Below are 22,930 nucleotides of genomic sequence, written 5' to 3'. Positions count from 1 at the left end.
CTGATTGTGATTCTCTGAACTTTGGGGTAAATGTGGCTCATGGGGATTTCTGTGTTCAGCTCTGTAAAATCGAGGTAAAACTGCTCCACACAGCAAAGCCCGTGTTGGTTTTCTCTGCCTCTCAGTGGGAATTCTTGGGATAATGTGGAACTGGAAATGTGTGGGAACAGAGGAGGAGAGTGGTGCCTAAGGGGAGCAGCATTTCCTCAGCCCTGCTCTTGGCTCTGACTGGAGGTGGAGCACTGAGCACCAAAAATGTGAGTGTTGGTGATTTGCTTTAATGCAGGATCACAGGCAGTGGTTTATTGTAACTCTTACATTGAACCTTAGATAATGTATTCAGTGATACTCAGACAAAACAGTTGTCATCCTGTCTAGAAGTGTTTCAAATCCTCCAAGTTGTGGATTCAGTCAGATTTACCATTTAGTCCAGAAAATGTGACTGAGTTCTGGAGAATTGCACCAGAGCTGCCGCTGGTAGCGTTGAGCCACAGCCTTTGCAGTATTTACACAAATAAAGTGTTTGTTTCTGTTCAATATTCCCTGGAGCAGTTTGAACCTTGCAGTAGCTGTGACCTCTGGAATGTTGTCCCCGTTTTACCCTGGTGCCTGAATCCCCTCTGTCCCTGTCCTGGGGGCTCTGGCTTGGGGAGGAGCTGGGATCTGCCAGGGTTTCATCTTTGGGCTCTGAGCTTGCCCCTCTCTGTGTTTTGGGCACTCTGTTCTGTCACCCTGGCAAGGGAGGCTTTCCTGGCTCTGCCCAGCTCTTAAACTGCCCTTGGATGTTTCTGTGCCAGGCTCCTCTTCCTCCTGCCCTGCTGGGTGGCACCAGGGGCCACTGCTGTCCCTGCAGGTGAGGGGATAGTGATCCTGCTCTGCCACCTCCCCACAGCACAGGGAATCCCAGCTCTGGGGCATCCTGGGATCCATTCCCAGCTCCTGACAAACTGGGACATTGCAGCTGGATACGGGAGGAAGCTTTGCTGCAGTCCAGAGGCAGCCTGGCAACCCCTGAACCTAAAAGGTGAGCAAAAAGGACAGGAAATGCCATGGTGGGGCATCACCTCTGTGCTCTGCGTCCGTCTGGGATGAGACTTTGGGGAAATCATCCAACAGGGAGGAATTCCTTCCCTGGGTCAGCTCTGGGTAAGTGAAATGTGGGCTGGATTTCTGTCCCTCTGGTGCAGGGGCACGATCAGAGGGGTCTCCTTTGAAGGGAAATCAGCACTTGCAGCTCAGTTCAGCTGGGAAAGGCAGGTGGGGGTTGCACTGGGAATGGGGTGGCCCCGCTTTTGCCTCAGCTCCTGGAAGGGTCTTCAGGAATCCCAGCTGGGAGAGGCTCGAGTGCCTGGGAAGTGTCATTTAAACAGTGCAGAAAGGGGACAGAGAAAGGCCCAAGTGGGCTTGGGCACAGCAGAGGGGGCACAAAGCCTCATGTTCATATACTGGGTGTTCCTTTTCCCAGTGATTTCGGAGAAGGCAAAATCAGGGCTTGGCTTTGAACGGGAGAACGATTTTGGAAGTGTTTTATTTGAGGAAAAGCCCAGATGAAGTAAGGAGTTGATGATGGAGACAGCAATGTTGCCCCTGCCCTCTCCAGGCTGTTCAGAAGTGAGGAGCAGCTGCAGCCTCCTCTTGCCCAGAATTTCCCCTTTTAGTTCCCAGTTCAGCAATTCCAGTTTAACCCCTTGGCGGGGGGTGGCAGGGAAGCCACGTGTGCCCTGCACAGAACCAAAAGCAGTGCCCATCACTGCAGAGCCACCTTCAGCTCCTCTGCAGCCCCTGGGTGCTGACAGGAGACAAACTGGGGGTTCATTCAGGAAGATTTGTACAAAAATGGAAAGAACCAAAAGCCTTTGGTGTATTTTTATTGAGGTCACAGTAGAAGAAACCAGCAGATTCTTTGCCTGGGAGGGCTCAGAGGTGGCTCAGGAGCTCAAATGTGGAGAAAAATGGGGTTCTGAAATGTGGAAGGGTTTCCAGCTGCAGGGATGGAATGAGAATGCTCCCCTGGGCTGCAGAAGCCCTGGAGTTGGGTGGGGATGATCAGAGTCTGCTCTGTGTGGGCTGCTCCTAACCCCAGCGCTCGACTTGAACTGCTCCCACCTTCTCCTCTGTGCTGGGAACGAGCTGGACACGATCTGGGCCCCGTTGGTTGTTCTGAGCACGTTGTGAAGTCAGGCTGGCATCAAGAAATGCCTGAAATACCTCGAGTCTCCCCAGCTCAGGAGCGAATCCACCCTGCAAACCACGATCCTGCAGTCAGTAACCCTACACTGAGGCTTTTTGGAGAGGCAAACCCAGCATTTCTGTACAATCAGTGCTGATTGTTCCAGAGCTCTGGATCCCGGCTGGGGGTGGAGCAGCAGGTGAGCTCAGATCAGAGCCCTTTTGGGTCAGAGGTGTGGGGGGCATCACTGAGCTCTCTGGCTCCTGCACTGGCACATTCCCGATGTCCCTCCTCCCTGAAGTGCCCTCGGGTGGGACAGAGGCTCTGGGGGTGTCCAGGGAAGAGCTGGAGGTGACACTGAATGCTCTGGGCTGGGGACATGGTGGGGATGGGCACAGCTTGGACTCGATGGCCTTGGAGCTCTTCCAACCTCAGCAATCCTGGGATTGGGTGAGGAGGGGCTTCCCACACATCCCCACAAACACCCCCAGCTCCCATCCCATTCCATCCCATCCCATCACTCTGTGCCATTGTGAGTCCCCTCCTCAGCTGTCCCTCTGTCCCTGGACTGTAAATGCAGGTGGAAGCTGCTGCCTTCATTTTTCAGCCACTTAGGGAAAAGTTTAAATTTCTTTTTGTGCATCAGCAGGAGCAGGCCATTCTGTGATTTCTGAACTGAAGGGTTTGGGGAATTCACTGTCATTGTTCTGCTGAGGGAGTTTCTCCTTTTCTGTTTTGCACTGCTCTCTCCAAGACTGAAACCTGCAGATGGGACATCTCCAGTGCAGGAAGAGCTGAAGGATGGGTGGGGAAGGGCCATTTCCCCCTCAGGATTGCTCTGATCACCCCTGTGCCACCCCTTCCTGTGCCCATTTCTGCAGAACCCAAACATTTCTCACTCCCATGTGGGGCCTCTCCTGCCCCGTCCCTGTCCCTGTCCCCATCCCACTCCCACAGAGGGGAAGGTCACAGCACTGAACCAGCCCTGCATGGATTTTTTCCAGATTTTCAAAAATGGCCTTTTTTTACTCCCTGTTCTCACAGCAGAGTGAAATGAACTCTTTTGGAAATAAAACCCTGTCAAAACAGGTCACTGTCACAGAGTGATGAACCAGGAGAACCTTTCACCACAAAAAACAATCATTTGTGTCTTTGCAGAGGGATTTTCTACCTCGGTGTTGCAGCTCGGGCTGATTCCTTTGGAATCCTAAAGGAAAAGGATGGGAAACTTTAGCAGCAACTCTGATGTGGAAGAATCATTTAAAGAAGTCCCACARCATGGTCAGGAAGCCACTTGTTCTWCTCACACACAATATTTCTCCTACTGAGCAACATTTTTGTTTGTTCGGAGCAGGATTTGTGTGTTTATGGTAAATACCTGTCACATAGCAACAGAAATAGCACCAAATAATCATAGAATGGGAAGCTCCTTGGTCGAGAAGCTTTTAATGAAAAAAACACATGTCCCTGATAAAAAATAATAAATAACGTCAGCTTTCCTTTTTACATTAAAAATATCTGTACATGGTTACACAAAATAACAAAGTACCATTTCATTTTCTAGGCTCAGGGTGGCATCTCCGGGGTAGATTTTCATCCAAAAAAGGGTCGAGGCTCGTGGTCTTGATCCTCATGAAAATCCTTTTCCCAGATTTGTGGAGTTGAGAGCCTTTGCCCGCCCTTTCCCATGCCAAGGGGGAAGCAGCTCATGAGGAACGTGGCAACATCGACATGCGGGAAGCAGCTGAGGCCTGGGATCTTCACAAAAGGGGAGATTGGAAAAGTCTGGAAAACTTCCTGCCTCAACTGGAAGGGACCAGAAACAAATAGAAAAATAAAGGTGGCAAATGTGAGTAGAAGTCTCTGTCCCAAACGTTGCTAGAAAAGGGTTTTGGATGGTTTCTTCTCCRRGKTGGCACTTGGTGATCCATCCYGGCCMCGCTCTCTCCACCTCACAAYGCCCAGAGGTTGYTCAGGGGAGGGATGGGGACAGTGCYGGGCTCCAGGGCCACATCCCAACCTTTGGGAATGGCTCGGAGCTGGGCTGGCCCTGCACGTCCCACTCCTCACCCCTGGAACCCTCCTTGGCCAGGAAACACAACCAAAGCATTTCCAGAGCCAGGAGGTGCAGGGCTGGTGCTGATCTCTTGCAGGGGCCGGATGAAAAGGGCAGCAAACCTTCCTTCCTGTGTGCCTGGAGGAAATCTGGAGCTGTTCATGTCCTGGCAGTGCCTGCTGGCTGGGCAGACTCTGCAGAGAACCCAGAGCTGTTTGTGCCCTGGCAGTGCAGGGAACCCGGAGCTGTTCGTGCTCTGGCAGTGCCCGCTGGCCGGGCTGGCCCTGCAGGGATGGAGCAGCAGCTCAGCCCCGTCCTGCTGGGCTCCAGCCATGCCCTGCTGGGCTCCAGCCACGCTTTGGGAGCTCCAGGACTGCAGGAGAGAGGGATGAGCTGCTCCAGAGGCAGCTGGAAGGAGCAGCAGCAGTCCCAGCAGGGCTGGCTGGGGTTTGTTCGTGTCCTGCCCCATCCCAGAGCAGGGCCCTGGCACAGCCATGTCCCCCTGCTCCTGCAGGGACAGCAGTCCTGCCCTCCCCGTGCTCCCTCCCAGCTCCCACAGTCACACATTCCCAGGATTTGGGTGCAGGAGGCATCCTGACAGTGCAGATGGACGTTTCTCGAGTCCTGCTGTCCGTGAATCCTTGGGGTATCCTGAAAGGCCTCTGTTCTCCCAGCTGGACTGTTCCTGCTCTGGGCCCAGGACTAGAAACAGGACTCTTGGGATTCGGGGTCGGTGTGGATGGGGAGCTTCTCGTGTTCCTGGTGGTGCCCGTTGTGTAAAACCCTGTACCTGGCAGGGGGAGCACAAAGGTTGGTCAGTGCCAGCTCAATGCCAAACATGGGGAAAAGATCCTACAAACCCCAAAGTCTGTTTGAAAGGGTGATTCTTCCCAATATCCAGACCCCAAATTTTAAAAGTGGCAATCTCTGCTTTGCTCTGTGACAGGAGAGGAAATCTTCAGCCTGGAGCAGCCAAAGCAATCCCTGGAAACCAAGAAGCTGTTGGGATTCAGGTGTCTGGGGTGAGCTGGGTGAGAGGAGTCCACAGCAAGGGAACTCGGATCCCACGGGGGTGCCTGAGCTGGGGGCACTTCCCTGAATGTCTCCAGCACTTTTAGGGAATTGTTGGAGATTGGTTTGGGAAGGGGATGCTGCTCAAGAGAAATCCCAGACCAACATTCCAGAGCATTCCCAAAGCTGTCTCTGTCTAATTCCAATTTTCATTATCAAACCCGTTCAGTGTTCTGTCCTCTGGAGTCACCGTGACCTCTCTGAGATTATCCCAGGCTTTGGAAAACCAGAATTCCATTGTCGGAATTCCACCAAACACCCCTCAGAACTCCAGCACTTTTTTAAAGGACCAGGAATTCCAAAAAATTTCAAAAATATGCTCCCAACAAATTACAGACAGGATGTCAGAGACGGGAAAAGACATTTGGACCTGCACAGACTCCAACGAGACGGCCACGAGAGGAGAACAGAGCTGGGATTCCATGGAGCGAGGCAGACGGGGACACTGCAGGGACACTGTGGGGACACAAGGCACCCCAGAAACCTCGGGAATGCCAAAGGCTCTGCCCCAGACACGGAGATGGAGCCGGGAGAGCCCCGCTCCTCCCGGGCAGGACGGACAGGGAGCGGGACAGCCACGGAACCGAGCAAACCTTCCTCTGCGGCTGCAGCGGGCCGGGGCGGAGCAGGAGCAGCAAGAGCAGGTGGTGCCGGTCCTTAGGGGGACATTGAGCTAAGGAAGAGTCCCGGAGGGGTCCGGGGGTGGCCGAGGCACAAAGGGGCCGCCGGAGCCTCGGGCAGAGCTCAGCACTTCCAGCTGTTCACCCTGCGGGGAGAGAGCAGCGCTGGCACGGGGCACGGAGCATCCCTGGCACGGAGCATCCCTGGCACGGGGGAACAGCTCGGGCTCACCCAGCTACCGGCACAGCACTCCGGAAACATTCCCACCAGCTCCAGGAGTCCGTGACTGAGTCCTCTGATCCCACACTTTCGTTTCCCAGGGTTTTTTCCCCCACCCTGAAGCTTTCCTCTTCAATCGGCGTTTCAGAGGGAATCCCTGCTGGGGAAGGGTTTGTGTGGCTCCTGTGTTTCCCACCTTCCCAAACGCAGCCAGGTGTGCCGCTGCCTTTGGTCTCTGCTCTACACCCCTTACCCAGGTTCCAACTGCTCCCATTAGGAATTTTTCCAGTTTGGGGCTGTCAGGAGGTGGTTTCTGCTGTCCCAAAACTTCCCAGACACTCGGGGGAGGTTCTGCAGCTGGGATTGTGCAGGGAGCGATGGGAGCTGCTCACTCTGCACTCCCCAGACCTTTGGCACTGAATCCATTCCCCCTCTGCTCAAAGAAGGCAGAGGAGAGATATTGCTGCAAAATAGGGATGGGTGGGGGTATTTCTGAGGTATTTTGGGGGTATTTTTKGGTATCTGGCAYTCCACGGTACCTCAGGTCTCACTGGGTGCACAAATGGCTCCGAAGTTCAGACATGAGCTACACAAAAAGCTGATAAGCATCACTTCCATTGCATTTGCAAATCGCTTTGTAATTTTTGTATTATAAATGCAAAATAGCTCCTGACAGAGTTTGGAAAGCCCCCCTGAGAAAGCAAGAACAGAAGAGAAAACGCAGGGATCAAATTCACTGAAATGATGGGGTGYTGAGTGTTCCCTTTGCATTGTTTGCTTTTCTCATTGCCCAGACTTTTTCAGTTCCAGATATTTTTCCCGTTTCTGATCTGGAGCAAGTCTGCAACTCCTTGTGAGATAAAAAGAGGAAAAAAGCAGAAAAGAGCAGACTGCAATTGATGTTCAAGGCCTTTTGCTGCTTTTATCAGGGACTGATCTCCCTACTGCAATACTGGCAATTTTGGGTCTCCATTTTCTCCTTTTCCAGTGACTGAAGCCCAGCTCCAAAGGAAACACTTCAAAACACGTTTCTTCCTTCATCTACAACTAAAACCTCMCCCAGGAACCAGCACCATCCCACCTGGAATAAGATTTCCAAGGAAAATGCAAGTAGGTGATGATGGTTCCCATAACATCACAAATCCTTTCGTTATTTGCAGGAGCACCCAGGAAAGATTTGTTGGGACCAGAGGAAAACCAGATGTAATTATGTGAGAGGTGATAAACTTGGGAGATTTGCATTTGGCTTGAGCAGAATCCCATTTATAATAAGGTATTTTTATTTTGAATAATGTATTTTTATTTTAATACTATATTATATTAATATARTATAATATATAATKAAGTMATTATATAATATATTWACATGCTATAATAATAAATATTTTAAATCATTGATTTTTATCCTCAACCACCTAAAATGGAATGTGGAAGAGGTTTTGGCTGGAGCCACGTTTTGAACAGAACTGAGCTTCCAAACTGAAAGAAGRATTTAAACTTTGCTAAGATTTGCCAGTTGTGTTGCCCCACAATTTTTCTTTCTCTGCCAGCTGCAGAGTKATTTCCCCTCTGGAATATTTGCATCCCCCTGCTGGAATTTCCCCCTYGATATCCTCAAAGCTCTGCTGCTTTCAGATGGATTTCCAAGAGCAAGAACAAATAACTCTGCTCGGATTGGGATTGTGGTGAGCAATCCCTTGGCAGAGGTTACTGTGATGAACAATCCCTCTGAAATCAGCCTGGCACCATCTGCTCCATCCCGGAATTACCAATTCTCAATTATAAATCAACAGAATTCATAAAGAGAAAGTGAGGGGAAGAAAGAGCAGCTTTAAATGATTTTTGTTACTTATCCCAGGCAGTGATGGGTCTGCACTACTCATTCCTGTCAGGACCAGGTGGAAAAGGGTTTTTTTATAAATTCTGTGTTTTCTGGCAGCCACAAACCCCCAGGAATCAATCCCTGGAGGTGCTGGAAGTGCAGGATGGACCTGGGTGACACCATGGAAGCACCAGGAAAGATCCCACAGATGGAATTCCAGTGGGCCAGGAATAAAACCTGAGCGTGTTTTCAGGAGATCAGGAAAGTGCCCTCCTCTTGGCTCCTTGAAAAGGTATTTCTGACATTTTGGAAAATTGGGGGYTGTTGGGAAACAGCCAGAGAAATGAGAAGAGTGTGACATAAAATGCAAGAATCTCTGGGATTCACTATTTTAATCGGTGATATTTTTCCACTTCGAAGGAGTGGGAAGGCTTTGAAAGAGCAAAATCCTTAAATCTGAACTACACCAAATGTCAGAACAAGATGGGAACAAAAGGCATTGTTCCGTTCCCATCTTCTGCTTGAAAAGAAAATGTCCAGAGGCCAAATTAAATGTAATTTCACAAAACATTTGCTTTTAGTGCAGCTGCATATGAAACTTGCACAGATGAGAGCGGAATTATCCCTCTCTCAGCATTCCCAGGTTCACAGACTCCATAAAATGAAAAGGTGACTCTGTAACCTCTGGGATGGATTTGTGCTGTTCCCACCTCTGAAGTGAARTTCTGCACTTGGCCAACAGCACAAAACCATTAGAGCAGGATAAGAATAAATTCAATTATCCCATCATAGCCCAACAGTGAAAACCTGGATCTTGGGAAAACGTTTGGATTGCTGAATTATTTACATGGCTCCGACAGCAATGTTGATTTTAAAGTCCTTTGTAGTCAAATCTGAGCACAAATCTCTCTCTGTCTCTTGACAAGTGTGTATTTTTCYCACTCCTGAGCAGTTCAGCTGAATCTCTTCATTATCTCATAATCAAATAATGCTGTTCAGACCTTGGGAGCTGAACTCAGCCCTCATTCTTCACTAAATTTCCAGGCAGAGGTTTTATAAAACACCTGTCTCCACATCCCCCAGCCTTTGGTGCTTTTTGTAAGATTTCGACAGAAAAAAAAAACATTTAAAATTAGCAGTTCTCCAGTAAGCAAAGCTTTTGAATGAGAGAAACATAAAAAGGGAGAAAAAAAGAGATTTCCTTTGTCTCTGACAAGTCACAGGAAACAAAGAAAGCATCTCCCAATATGTTTGTGTCTCTCTTTTTCCATTGTTCCGTCATCCCTCTCTCTTTTTGGCAAACCAGGACTAAACCGCTCCAGTCCATTTATTTTGCTGTTTGCAGATGTGGATCTTTTCCAAGGAGGATGTTAAGAARTGCAGGCAGTAATAACCTGAAATAGCATTTTGAAAGGAGATGTCCAAACCCCTCAGCATTTTGTTTCGTTTTTGTTTCTTCTGGCTGAATTTGACCCAAATTCTCTTTTCTTGGGACTGCAGGTGCTCATTTCCATCTTCCTTTTTTATCCTCTGTATTTTCAGACTTTATTAATGAATTTCTTTGTGGTTCGTCCCAACCCCCCTCACCTCCACTGCTGAATTGAACAAATTTTCCCTTTTCCCACTCTCCTGATCTTTTTGCTTCCAGCTGCTCCACCTGGATAATGTTTATAATTTTATTTTCCAYTGCAGGATGTCCTGCTCAACTTCAGCTAAAAACCTTGGAATTTGGGTATTATGAACACAAATTGGTGATGGAAAACAACAGATCCACCCAGCAGCCAGGAGGACGGGGCTGGCCCAGAGCTGCTGAATTCTTCCACTATAGATTTGCGATGTGTTAATGTTGGAGAAGTCGATGTTTCCACAACAGAAACAGTAATTTGGGCACCAAAGGACAGAAATTAAGCRAATTTTAGAATCAGCGAGGAGCTCCTTGTTTGCAGTGAGTGAAATCCATTTGCTAATTATAAAGCAGGGTAAAGGAGTGAGCAGCTGAGAGGCCATGGGGGTGGTGCTGGGCAGAGGAGCCCTTTCCCCTTTTTCTCCCATTAACTCCCCATTTCCATTTCYCTCTCGTTAATGTTAAGCCTGGCACTCCATTAGAGCCTCTAATTAGCTACAGATTCTGGCCTCCAGTTCGTTTTTACACCGTAATTAATGCAACAATCATAAGAGGCCCCAATGTACTAATGAGGAGAGCACTTGGAAGTGCTCAGACACATCAGAGACCCCACTGGGAGCAGTTCCCAACCACCCACAGATGGAACGCTCAGAACGGGCTGCTGGGTCCAAGGCAAGTGTTTCAATTAATGAAACACAAGCAGGATCAATTAATGATACTCAGATGGAAGATAAGGATGACTTTTTTATTTTTAAGTGGAGGTCTCACCAGTGGCATCATTAAATCTTTTATCTGCTGGGAAAAAAACCCAATGTTTGTTAAAGCTGGGGAATGAAACWGTGGCAAAAGCCACTGGGAGTTGTTTCCTCACACAGTGGAGTTTGTTGGGTTCCAAACAGGGATAGGGTCCCARAATCCCARAATTRTTGAGGKTGGAAAARCCCTTCCAGCCCGAATCCATCCTTTGCCCATCCCCAGCCCAGAGCACTCAGTGCCACCTCCAGGAATTCCCTGGGCACCTCCAGGGATGGGCACTCCAAACCTCYCTGGGCASCCYCTTCCYSTGTTTAACAACCCTCTCAATCTRGRAATGGGGGACYTTTCTCCACTGAAACACCCCGTGGAAAATGGAATTACAACTGGCTGGAATCTGGCAAAAACCTCCATCTCCTTCCATGCCTCGGGTGCAACCAGAAGAGTTTTTTTTTGTGTCAAATCCAGCCTTTCTCCAGAGCATCCCGGGGTTGATAACAAAATTCTGGCTGTGCCCKCTGTTGGTGTCACTGCTTTGGGCTCCTTCCCGAGGAGCAAATGCCACCAACTCCCTCTCAGCAGCTGCGGATCCCCCGTGTCCCTCCCACCCTCCAGGCTGCTGGAAGAGTTCTGCTCCCCAGGGAGCACATCCAGCCCTTGGTGCATTTTGTCCATGAAATATCCACAAATTTGTGTCCTGGGAGCTCCTGTGCAGCCTCAGAGTGCTCACCTTAAGGTACCTAATTTAAAGACTGAAAATTGTATTTACTTCTAAGGGAGCAATGACATAAAAGTAAATAATGAAATACSAGTAAAATAACAGTTAATTTAAAAATTGTTAAATTAAATAACTTTTTTTAAAAAAAAAATTAATAATAAAGATCTTTGTGATGTCTTTAACATCTCAATTAATATATATTAAGTTGTAGCGAGTCTCACTAATTTTAGTCAAAGTTGATTAGGCTGCCTTTCCTCAGCTCACAGAGCAAACACCAGGTTTCACCATGTTGTGTTCAGTGGGAGTTTCTTCCCCCTTTTCCTCCTTCGTCCAGATTTTCCAATTAATATTTCTGTGATTTGAATCAAGGAACACATTCCTGGCTTTGCACTTTCTCTCCTACAACCCACTGGGTGTGAATTCTTGAAACCTCAGCCGTGATATCGGGAACAATATTAATTATTTGTGAGCTGTGCTCTCCCCTCCTCATCTCTTGTGAGCCTTTTCTCAGGATTAAATGTCACACCACAGATGGGGACATTGGCAGTGGGTGCTTCATTGGAGTGAAATCTCCAGGTTCTCCCTCAAAAGCCTTGCTTTGCTCAGTGCAGGCCGGGATTTCAGAGCCCTCTGTGCTCCCCAACCTCCTCTGTCCCCCTTTAAAGTGAATTAATCCCCTGCCTCACTTCCCTGGGTGTTTTCTCCCCATTTTTTAAAGCGAATTAATGCCCTCCCTCACTTCCCTGGGTGTTTTCTCCCCATTTTTTTAAAGCGAATTAATGCCCTCCCTCACTTCCCTGGGTGTTTTTTTCCCTGTTTTTAGCCCAGCTCCAGGATTCCAAGGCCAGCCAAGGAGCACAGATTGCCGTGGCTGTGTTCCTTCCCCTGTTCCTCAGGAAGGATGATGCTCCCCTTGCTCATCCCCTTCCCTGCCAARAGCTCTCTCCCAGCAGGGTCAGAGCATCCTCAGGAGCATTCTGGGGTGGGCAGGAGCTGCTGCTTCCTTTTGCTGTGATTCAGATGCTGCTGAGTCCCCAATTTCTGTCACTTTGGCCCCAAACATCCTGTGCTGGTGCTGTTGTCCCACCTGAGCCTTTCCAGGCTCCCAGGAGGAGCTCCTGAGCATTTGCCCCTGAGGATCTGTGCCAGGGATGCCAGGCACTGCTTCCCCTGAACCTCAGCAAAACCTTTTATTTCTCTGAGCAAAGCCTCAAATCCCCTGAAGACGCCTGAAAGAGAATTGTCAAGCTCAACGTTTGAATCCACCAAGAGAAGCACAAATCTCAATATTTAYACAGCTCCTGTTTGTGGGGAGGATGAGAGRAGCCCAAGAARTGAGGGGTCATGATCAAGCAGGAATTTATTTATTTATTCTCTGCTGAGTTTGATTTTTATGTTTTTTTTTTTTTTTTTTTTTTTTTTTTTTTTTTTTTTTTTTTTAGAGTAAGCCCAGCTTTCAATTTTTTCTTTTGAGATCATTCCTTTGAGAAGTTCCCTGGGGACTGGGACACGACAGGAAGAGTTCCACTGATCCATGAGTTGATTGTGATCACGAAAAGAGGTAATATGTGTGTGCAACCCCTTGATTTGCAGATCCTGCTGTTAACACGAGGTTATTCCTGCTTTTTTTGTGCTTTCTTCTGCAGAGCTGAGTGTCTTTCAGGACCACCTGTGAGATCCCACCTGGCCACTGCTTTATCCATTGCCATCAAATTGGAAGTGCAGAGCAGACAAATCAGTTCAGACTCCTGAAGGTTGTGCCCTCCCCTGGCTGCCTCTGGGGCTGYCTATTTTCTGCTCCAGAGGAGATGACACAGTCCATGAATCTCTGCCTTAGTCCCTGCTTTGGTAAATCAAAGCTGCCCAGATTGATGTTTGTTCCTTCCTGAGGCAGAGCAGAGCAATGCCACATGTGGCAAATGGAACAGAAAATTGCTTTGCAGTTTCCATCAAATTCCCAACGTGACTGGATTCAGTCCAGGCTCTGCTGCAGCAATCACTGCTCTCACAAAATAAACCCAATTCTTTACCAAAATGAACCCAATTCTGTACCAAAATGAACCCAATTCTTTACCAAAACAAACCCAGTTCTGTACCAAAATAAACCAAATTATGCACCACAGTTATTGGTTGGGCTGAGGCAGCTGAAGATGTGCTTTGCCCAATAATTTAGCAAATGGCTTCAAATCAAGAGGAGGTTTGGATGGGATATTGGGAAGGAATTCCTCCCTGGGAGGGTGCTCAGAGCAGCTGTGGCTGCCCCTGGATTCCTGGAAGTGTCCAGAGCCAGGCTGGATGAGGTTTGGATCATTCTGRGATAGGGAAAGGTGGTTTAGGGTARGACCTGGCTGAGGTTTAAGGTCYCTTCCCACCCAGGCCATTCCACAATTCCATAATTCACAGAAATGAAGCTCCCACTGCTCTGGCTGCTGCCTCGGAGGGGAAGGGAAGGAAATCTTGTGTTTGTTCTGGCAGAGCTTTATCTGTGCTATCTGCAAGCCTTTCCTCCTCCCAGGTGCCCAGGAATATCTGTGTTTGGCCAGGGAATGGGATGCTCCAGGGGCTAAACCCAACCCCTTCCAATAAACTGGGGGAAGCTGCTCCTGAGAACCAATTTGTACTCCAGGAACCCAGCATCTCCCAGCCCTTTGCTGAGCCAGCTCTGAGTTGCTCCCTTTCATCCTCTCCAGCTGTAAATCAYGTTGTTTAATTAACCTTAATGAAGTGTTGTGGGCAGCTCTGGAGCTCTGCTCTCTGTTTAATTACACCCTCACACCGTGCAACGCTCTCTGTTTGATGGGAAGTTTCACACAAGAGCTTGATCCAGGAGCTGAAAGAATGAATTCCTTCTGAGGATGTCTCCAGAGGGGTGGCTGAGTAAAGTGTGGGGCTGTCCCCAGTGCCAGAATTATCCCTGAGARTTCTCCCCTTGACTGAAAAACACATTTCCCTTTGCTGGCAATAAGATCCCTGTGGGATCTTCTGGAGCAGGAATCACTCAAGGGAGACAGGGTGATCTGGGATTTGTCAGCAGAGTTCACAGCCTGTTCTTGTTCCAGAAACTTCCCCCCCCTGTGCCTTGGCCCTCTCTGCGTCCCTGGGGTCTGAGCCAGCCCCCAGTGGGATCAGCTGCCCAGGGAATGGGGATTCCAGCAGGAAGAGCATCTCCCTGCTTGCCAGGGCTGCRGGAACAGGGCATTCCCTGCCCCAGCCTGGTCCCTTGGCACACCCACGCGGATTTCTTCACCCAACAAAACCTAGGGCTGCTGGGCCTCCTCTTCTTCTTTGCCACAAAGAACCTGGAATGGCAAAATATGGAATATTGCAGGAAAACTGCTGAAGCCTGGACAGAGGGGAACCAAGGCAGGGTCTGTCCTGTGAGCCTGGAGCTCCTGGGGCTCCTGATGTTCCTGCTGTGCTTGGGATGGTTTTGTCACCTGGATCTTCTCTCCAGCTGCTCTTCCTTCAGGAACACGACTACAGGGCAGCACAAGAAGTTCCCCAGCCCCACACATGGCTGGTTAGGATGACCACTCTGGCCCTATTCACCCACCAGACACTCCCAGTCCAACTCACTGGGAAAGTGCAATCCGTCCCAAAGACAAACACGCAGAGCCTGGCTGGTTCACTCCCGACATTTCCATGAACTTTCTGCTGCTTCTTGGCCCAGTCAGGGAGGTTGGGATGCATCAGGAATCTGTCCATGTGCAGGACATTTGGGATGTGGGGGATAGGAGAGTGTGGTGATCCTTGGAGATTTAAACAGGAACTGAAGGCCACCATCCATCCATCCATCCATCCATCCATCCATCCATCCCTGTCCATCCATCCATCCATCCATCCATCCATCCATCCATCCATCCATCCCTGATCCATCCATCCATCCATCCATCCATCCATCCATCCCTGATCCATCCATCCATCCATCCATCCATCCATCCATCAGGAATTAGTTTCTTCCCATGGGAGGGCAGTTCCAGGTGGGCCAGGGCCCTCCCCAGGCCAGCTGCTGGCAGTCCAGTGCTTATGGCAGTACCATTCCAAGAGCTATGACAATGACACTGTTGATAGCTCTGGAAATGGCACTGCCATCGGCACCACGCGGCGGCTCCGGCCCCTCCTGGCTCCTCCTCGCTCTCCGGAGGCCCTGGATGGAAGGAATGAGGATGGAGGAGCAGCTTTGGCTCAAAAACCCCTGAAGTCTTGAGGAAAAGGTTCCAGTGAAGGTGTCTGGAGAAGCCTTCAGAGGTGCTGGCTCCAATCTCCTGCAGCTGGAATGAGGCTATGGAATACAGAGCACGTACATGGATTTCCTCTTTCTTCTGTTTCCTCTTTCTCCCTGGGCTCTAAAAGGGAAAAAAAGGGAAAGTCTCCTCCTTCCTGATTGCCCCCACGGCAGGTTTGCTCTCCCTTTGGATTCAGAAATGCTGCACAGCTCTGGAGTTGGTTTCTCCTRGAGGAAAGYRYGKGGGATTCACCARGCACAGGCACAGGCACASGCTGCTCCTCCTGAGCCAACTGCCACAAATCCCCATTCCCMTTAATCCTGGAGTGATCGTCCTTATTGTCCTTTCCAGGCTGGCAACTTCCACTGGGAGCATTCCTCAGATTTGTGCTTTGGAAAACTGGGCAGGCCCTGTTTCTGCTGCTGAAACCTCTTCCCAAGACCTCCACTGTCCAACCAGAGCCATAATTGCCACCAGAGATTATCCTTATCTCACCAAGGAATTGTTATTTCAGGAAAAAAAAGCCAAAAAGGAGCTTTTCCTTCTCCTTCCAGGGACATCCTGCAGTCTCCAAGGATGATGGTGGGGAAAGGTTTGAGTTATGAGCTGAAAACATTTTTTTCTGCTGCCTGAAGTGTTTCCATCAGCTGTGTTCCTATGACAGGCACTGACAGCTTCCACCTCTCAGTGCTTTTAAGCCTTAAAAAAAAACCCAGCATGATCTCCAGGAACTTTCCCGCAGCCTCASTGAGGATCTCATCAATAACACCTCTGACAAAAACAACCAGGGGCCATAAACAAGGACCAAGAGGGCAGCAGAGGAACAAGAAGCAGTTTTATCACCCCACTTCTGTCTCTAGACCAGGGGAAATGGGCCCAGAGCAAGGAAGGGGTTGCCCAGGGCAGGTTTTTTTTCAGTGCATTTTGCTTTTTTTTGTCCTTGCTCCTCATTTCTTTTTGAATCTGAGTGAATTTGCTGCTGTCCTGACCTCGAGGGAGGCATTTATCCCTTTGACCAGGGAGGTGTCAAATCCTGCCAGACCAGATGGGTGAGGTTTTGTAACTATTTTGCATAGATGTGATGGAAAATCCAGATTTTCCTCTCTGTGCCTGGCAGAACAAGGGGAGAGGTGTTACAGGGGTTGGCAACAACTTCCCTGGAGAGCAGAGACAGCAGCAYACCCAGCTGGGGCTGCAGATCCCACGTGCAGCTTTTATCCAGGGGAGATTTTTTGGGAAAAGCACAGCCAGGATGGATCACGATGAAGGGATGGGCACAGGGGTGAGAGCAGACAGGAACACTGACATGAGGACATCCACAGACACCTKACACACAGGAACAACAGCTGAAATTTAGACTTTGATCTCTGCTCGGTGTGAAGCCTACGAGATCCCCAAATGTGACYAATCCTGAAGTGTTTCAGGTTGGATGGGCTTGGAGCACCCTGGGGCTGTGAGAGGTGTCCCTGTCCTGGCAGGGGTGGGACAGGGGGGCTTTAAGGTCCCTCCAACTCAACAATTCCATGATTCCCTGTTTCAGGGATGGGGGTGGTTCCCAGCAGGGACTGGGAGCAGCTCCAGGGAGCAGCCTGAGCCCAGCTCTGCCTCCCTGCCCAGCCCACCAGGAAACCTGGCTCTGGGAGCTCCCAGATGGAGACAACACCAACTGCCTGCGACTCTGCTGCCTGAAAGCAACTGCTGAAATCTGCTGCCTCCCTCCAATCTGTGCCCTGGTGAGGAACGAACAGAAGCACTGAAGGGAAAAAGGAGAAGGGACAAATCTGTTGGGGTGATGGGAGGTTTTGTGGGAGCTGTGCAATCTGAGCAGGATTTGGGATGCAGGTGGAGGGATGGGCACATTGGGAGTTGGAGATGGGGCACTGACACTGCATTCCGTGTCCTATCAGTCCTTGGGATTGTCCACCCYGAGGCTCTCACTGGGATTTTCTCAGTCCTGGGATGAGCCCTGCTCCTTTTCCCTGTCCTTTTCCCAGAAACATCTTGAGCAGGAAGCCAATCCCACTCTTATCCATTTTCCTGGAGCTGCAATTCTGGAAATGCCTTGCCTTGGAGCATTCCTGGGATGGCAGGAACCCGGATGGGACCTCTGAGGGAAGGGGAGCCCCAGAGCTGCCAGATTTCACTGACTCGAGACAGGGACACTTCCAGGGATCCAGGGAGAGCTTTCCCCACCCTCACTGGGAAGATTTTCCCCAATATTTCACCCTGCTGTTCTCTGCATGGTACCCACTGAGGAGACCCTGCAGTGCTGCACCTTTTTGTCACCTTTTGTCACCAGAACAGCCAGAATCCCTGTTACCACAGCAGCCTGCAGCCAGAATCCCATTCCCAGTTCCTGTGAGACATCCCATTGCCCTGGGGCTGCTCTCTCCACCCCACAAATGCACAGCCATAAATACAGGAGGGTTCCAATGGGGTTGCAATAACCAGGGAGCAGACAGAGGGGCAGTAAAAAAAGAAGGGACTTACAGAGCATGGTCATGGTTAGACAGGAGCTGGTCTGCTGCAGAGGAGCAGGAGGAGCTTGGACACAGAGGAACAGCCACTTTTAGTGCAGGAAGGAGCAAAGACACASACAGTGAGGGAGTGAAGGGGAAAAAGGAGAAAACACAGCCATGGTTAATCGGGAACCAGCCCCACATCAAACACTGAGCACTCAAAGGCATCACAGCCACATTCCCAAACCTCCCACTGAATTTTTAGGGTTAGAACCATGTGAGCTATCAGGTGGGGTCCTTTTTCGCAAAAACCCTTCAAAGAATCATTCTCCTTTTCAAGAAAAATCCTTTTCCTGTCTCACAGATGGGGTTTTAGGCAGGAATYCTCTGCTGAGCCTGCTTCCAAAACCTCTTCAGTGCTGCTCCAGGAAGGGATTTGGGAGCTGGGAATTGCCTTCCTCCTGCTCATTCCATGAGTCCCAACCATCCCTGGGGTCTGACTGAGGATCCTCTTTSGGGGAAGCCACATCTGACCCTTAAACCAAACCCCAGGGAGTTGTAACTCAGCCACCAAATTCCTGCCCATGATAACTGCCACRTTCACTGCTAAAAAATCTGATTTATGTGGGCAGAGCAGGCTTGGCTTGGGTTTGCCCCRTTTGGAAATGTGGCAATGACATCCTGCCCTGCAAATTCCCCATCCCCATCTTTTCTACATGAGCTGATGGTTTCCAGTCCTCACTTGTGCATCAATCTCTCTGTTCCTTGGCCATGACAGACCATTGCAGCCAGCACAGAAACAGCATTTTCAAATTCAGATAACCAGATTTGGGGGCAGTTTGGGATTTCCCCAGGGACTACTACCTCGGGCTGCCTTTAAATTGGATTCCAGAAGGCCCAGACACATYCCAGGCTCAGGGTTAGAAATGAGTTTTGCCCAGCAATCCTCGGGATAAGCTTGGCTTTGTAACTCTCCCTTGCTGCAGCAGTACTGGTTTGGGGGCAGAGCAGCTTGAAATGGAAAGCTGAGGATGGAAAGGTGCTCAGAGCTGCCCAAGGGCTGAGCCCACAGGTGGGTGAGCCCTGTAGACAATGGGAAGAACCCCAAAAGTGCCAAATTGGTAAAAAACAACCAAATCTCAGCAGATGCACTGAAAGTCCTGGACACCTTCCTGGAAATAGCAAATTTCTGGCCAATAAAACAAGGTTTTCTCTCCCATAGACACTCCAAACTTTATGGTAACAGGGAAGCTTTTCCCCACTGTGAGTTTACAGAGGAAAGGGTGGTACAGAARATTCTCCTCCAGCAATCAGAAAGGAAGAGAATTATTGAAAAGAAGAAGAACAAAGAAGTGAACCTAAAATTAAAATGCACTTCCGCAATTAGCTCTGAGATGGAGATTGTGCTGCCCTGAGGAAGAACAGAACACAATAATTGCTGAGGTTTTGAGAGAATTTCTGACCCTCAGGCGTGTGGGGCTCTCTGCAAAWGCTGATCTGCAGTGTCTGCAAACACTTTGCTGATAAACCAAATGAATCTCTGGAGAGGAGAAAATCAGCCCAACACATTCAAAGGTCAGCTGAAACAGAAGGCGAGTAGGTGGAGAGCACATTTCTATCCATAACAGAGTTTAATCAGGTACCAAAATTAATTTTAAACCMTGGTTTGGGCTTCTGGAATGAGCAGAGAGACCAGCAAAGGGCTTGGAAGAGGATTCAACGTGGGATGGATTATGAGGGGTGTCTGGGTTTCATCGAAATGCYGTTGTTTAAGTTGAATTCATTATTTCAGTGGGAAGTCTCCACCAGGTCTGAGCTTTGCCTCATGACAGGAGGAGGGGCTGGGCATTCCAGAGCAGGGAACGTGGTGCCATGGGCTCCAAATTCCAGCTGGAAAGCAGATCCCGCCCCAGCAGGACACAACAACTGCCTTCATTACCCAAAGCACAAACTGTGCCATTAAAAGCAGACAAAGATGGGACATTTCAGTCATTTCAGAGCTCAAGGTGCCCTTCAGTGCCTCAGCTCCTCCACCAGACACAAACTAATGCAGGAGTTCTCATCTTGTATTAGGCCAAATAACAAAAAGGGGTTTTGCTTCACTCTAATCTCTTTTTCCAATATCCAGATGTATTGAAAGAGATTATCTTTGGAGAATTGAAGGAAACGGTGGTATTTGAAAACTCTAACCCCCTCTTTCCTTTGTAAGGAATAAGATAAATATCTTGATTTCACTCAGCACAGTGACAAGAAGCTTTTCTCTTATCAGAAGCTCTCCATTTCCTGTGGTGAGGTGTTTTTGGGCTGGGTGTGGGGTTTCAGCAGGGTCCTGCTTTTTGGGAAGCAGGGTTTGGGGCATGGAGGCTCCTCCAACCCAGGGCTTTGAGGAACAGCCACATTCCTGCTCTGAGGGTTCCTCTGATCTCAGATCCTGCAGGAGATTCCCAAATCTCCCCTGCACTCCCTGATTCAGCCTAAACCTTTCTGAGGAACCCCCTGATGGTTACAGCTCCCTGAACTCCACTCAGGATCCTCCCAGCCCCCAGGGAATGTCACACCCAAGGCTGGCACCGATGCCAAGCTGTGAAACCACGCCAGGGAARTCAGAACATAAGTTAAGTTGTAAATATTGGCAAAGCTTCATGAAAAAATTGCAAGAAAGCTCCTTCAAGAAATGACAAAACTCTTTTTTTAGTTGTTATTGAGTCTAATAATGTCCTGTATTTTTCGAGAATGCCTTTCCAGGTTGGCAGCTAATGAAATTTAAGTGAAAACCAAATTATRTTTTGCCTAATTAACAACATTAGATTTACAGGCAGCAATGAGATCCCCTCAGCTYGGGCTGTGGTCTGGAGCCACCTCTGCTGGCACAGGGAGCTGATCCCTGAACTGAAACCTCTGGAGTAGAAAACACATCTTGAGCAACCTCTGGCAGCCCTGCCCTGGGGCTGGGGCAAATGAATGAAGCATCACTGAAATCAGCATTTTAAAATGTTCATTTGCTGTGCTTCTCAAGCTTTTGCTTGGGAATTAAAAAAAAAAAAAAAATTAGTGGGACTGGGCTTTATCGGCCCCTTGGAAGGGGGGATGTTCTTCCATGAATAAAGAACAACACAGAGCCTCAAGTTCAGCAGATGGCACCAGCACAAAAACCCCACATTTGCCTCCAAAAACGCCCTGGCAACTCCAGGATGAAACACAGAGTGCTGGGAGTGAAGGGAAGGCAGAGAAATGACCCTCTTGGGGTTGATGAGCTTATCAGAACCCATCAGAGCCCTGGTTCATCTCGCAGGATCACAGTCAGAAATTCCAGCCCTTTCCAAGCCCAGCACCGAGTGTATGGCTCTGCCTTGGGAAGCTCTGAGGTCTCTGCATCCCTTGGTGCCCAGGGAGGGAGAAGGGACAAGTGGAACAGGAGCAGGAGGAGCAGGAGGAGGTGTTTTACCTGCAAGCCCAGATCCTTGGGGGAAACCTGCCAGGGCCACCAGGAGCAGCTCAGTAACAGCCCCTGTGCTCTGAGGAGCATCCTCTGTGTTCCCTGAGCTAAGGCACAGCTGCAGCCCGTGAAATTCCATCATCACAGCTGAGATGGGGGCACTGCTCCACCCACAGGACCACCCTCTGCTGGGGGGGATCGTGGTGCATCGAACAGCCACACAAACCACTCAAAAACTATCCCAAACCACTCAAAAACCATCCCAAACCATTGAAAAACCATCACAAACCACTCAAAAACTATCCCAGACCACTCAAAAATCATCCCAAACCATTGAAAAACCATCACAAACCACTCAAAAACTACCCCAAACCACTCAAAAACCATCAGAAACCATTCTAAAACCATCACAAACCACTCAAAACCCATCCCAAACCACTCAAAACCCATCCCAAACCACTCAAAAACCATACCAAACTATTCTAAAACCATCCCAAACCATTCTAAATCCATCAAAAACCACTGAAAAACCATCCCAAACCATTCCAAAACCATCACAAACCACTCTAAAACCATCATAAATCACTCAAAAACCATCACAAACCATTCAAAAAACCATCACAAATTATTCAAAAACCATCACAAATCATTCAAAACCCACCACAGCCCGTTCTATGGTTCCATGGTTCTGTGACCACTCATCCTTTTGCTCCACAGCAGTTCTCACCTCTTCCCTACAACCAATRGGGATTTCTTTTTATTCCAACAGATCTGTGGGGTTGTTAAACCCCAAAGAACTGGAAAGCTGAGGAGCTGCACTCCTGCTCCAAGAGCAGCTACAGCTCCAGCTCCCAGGGTGAATGTTTCTGGGTTTTCCCACTTTGTTTCTTTTTGGCTTTTTTTTAAGAGAAAAATCCGGATGTGTTTTCCTTCGGAGAAATCCAATTGACATTTGGAGAAGACCTCTCTATGCTTGAAAATGAGTGGTAAATAAACCTCGCACTAGAGCTTTGCCTGAAGAGACCAAAGCAGCGTTCTGAGCACTTCTGAGAGGAAATGAGAACACACCAGAGGGACCTCCTTGACCCAAATCTTCCAGAGTTTGTCTGCTCTGATCGTTGCTCAAATATATTTTACCCAGCTTTCATCTCCTTTGCTGGGGATAAATCTCACAACTTGTTTTCCCCAGGAATTCCAGCAATGCTGACCCGGCTCCCCATCCACTTGTGCTGCAYAAGAGTTCAGTGATTCATGGAGGCAGGAGTTTGCTGGTTTGTGTTGAATAAATATCTGCTCATGACAGAAGAAATGCAAACAATCTGCTTCAAGGGCAACACAGYATTTTTCAGATGATTTGGGCATTTTTTCAGCCTRGTGTTGCACAGAACCCTGAAATCCCCATCTATTACAGTTCCATTCTTTTCGTGGCTGAGTGCCCCATGTTCAGCACAAGGTCTGTCCCTCCTGCCACTGCTCTAAAAATGTAAAATCCCACTGGCACAGCTTCCCCATTTGCAGAAGCTCTTGGCCAGGAAGGAGCAATTTTAGGGTTGGGAAATGTGTCTGATCGTGGTGCAGCCCCCATGGAGCTCCTCAGTGGGGCAGGGGGGAGCCAGCCCCTTGTATTTCAAAGGCAGCAAAAAACTGAATTAATGTCTGGGGAGAACCTGCCTAACCAAATTTCTCTTCCATCCATGATGGATCCAACCCTTAAAGAGCAAAGAACCCATTCAGGGGCTGCAGCAGGGGCTGGTG

General features: G+C 49.1%; 1 protein-coding gene across 1 annotated transcript in view; it reads right to left on the bottom strand.

Annotated features, from left to right (window-relative positions):
* Window positions 1-4,475: 4,475 nt before the first annotated feature.
* HTR4 (5-hydroxytryptamine receptor 4) overlaps window positions 4,476-22,930 on the bottom strand; it is a 54,737-nt gene continuing 36,282 nt past the window's right edge. Inside the window, exon 8 of the mRNA XM_057382955.1 lies at window positions 4,476-5,016. Within this exon, the coding sequence (XP_057238938.1) occupies window positions 4,929-5,016 (88 nt within the window). The 3' untranslated portion in view covers window positions 4,476-4,928. The remainder of the gene's footprint in view (window positions 5,017-22,930) is intronic.

This window comes from Malurus melanocephalus, unplaced genomic scaffold (assembly GCF_030028575.1).
Source record: "Malurus melanocephalus ecotype Western Australia unplaced genomic scaffold, MMel_1.1 scaffold_594, whole genome shotgun sequence".
Taxonomy (NCBI): domain Eukaryota; kingdom Metazoa; phylum Chordata; class Aves; order Passeriformes; family Maluridae; genus Malurus; species Malurus melanocephalus.
The sequence above is the reverse complement of the archived record's forward strand: the minus strand, read 5'-3'. Positions and strand labels throughout refer to the sequence as shown.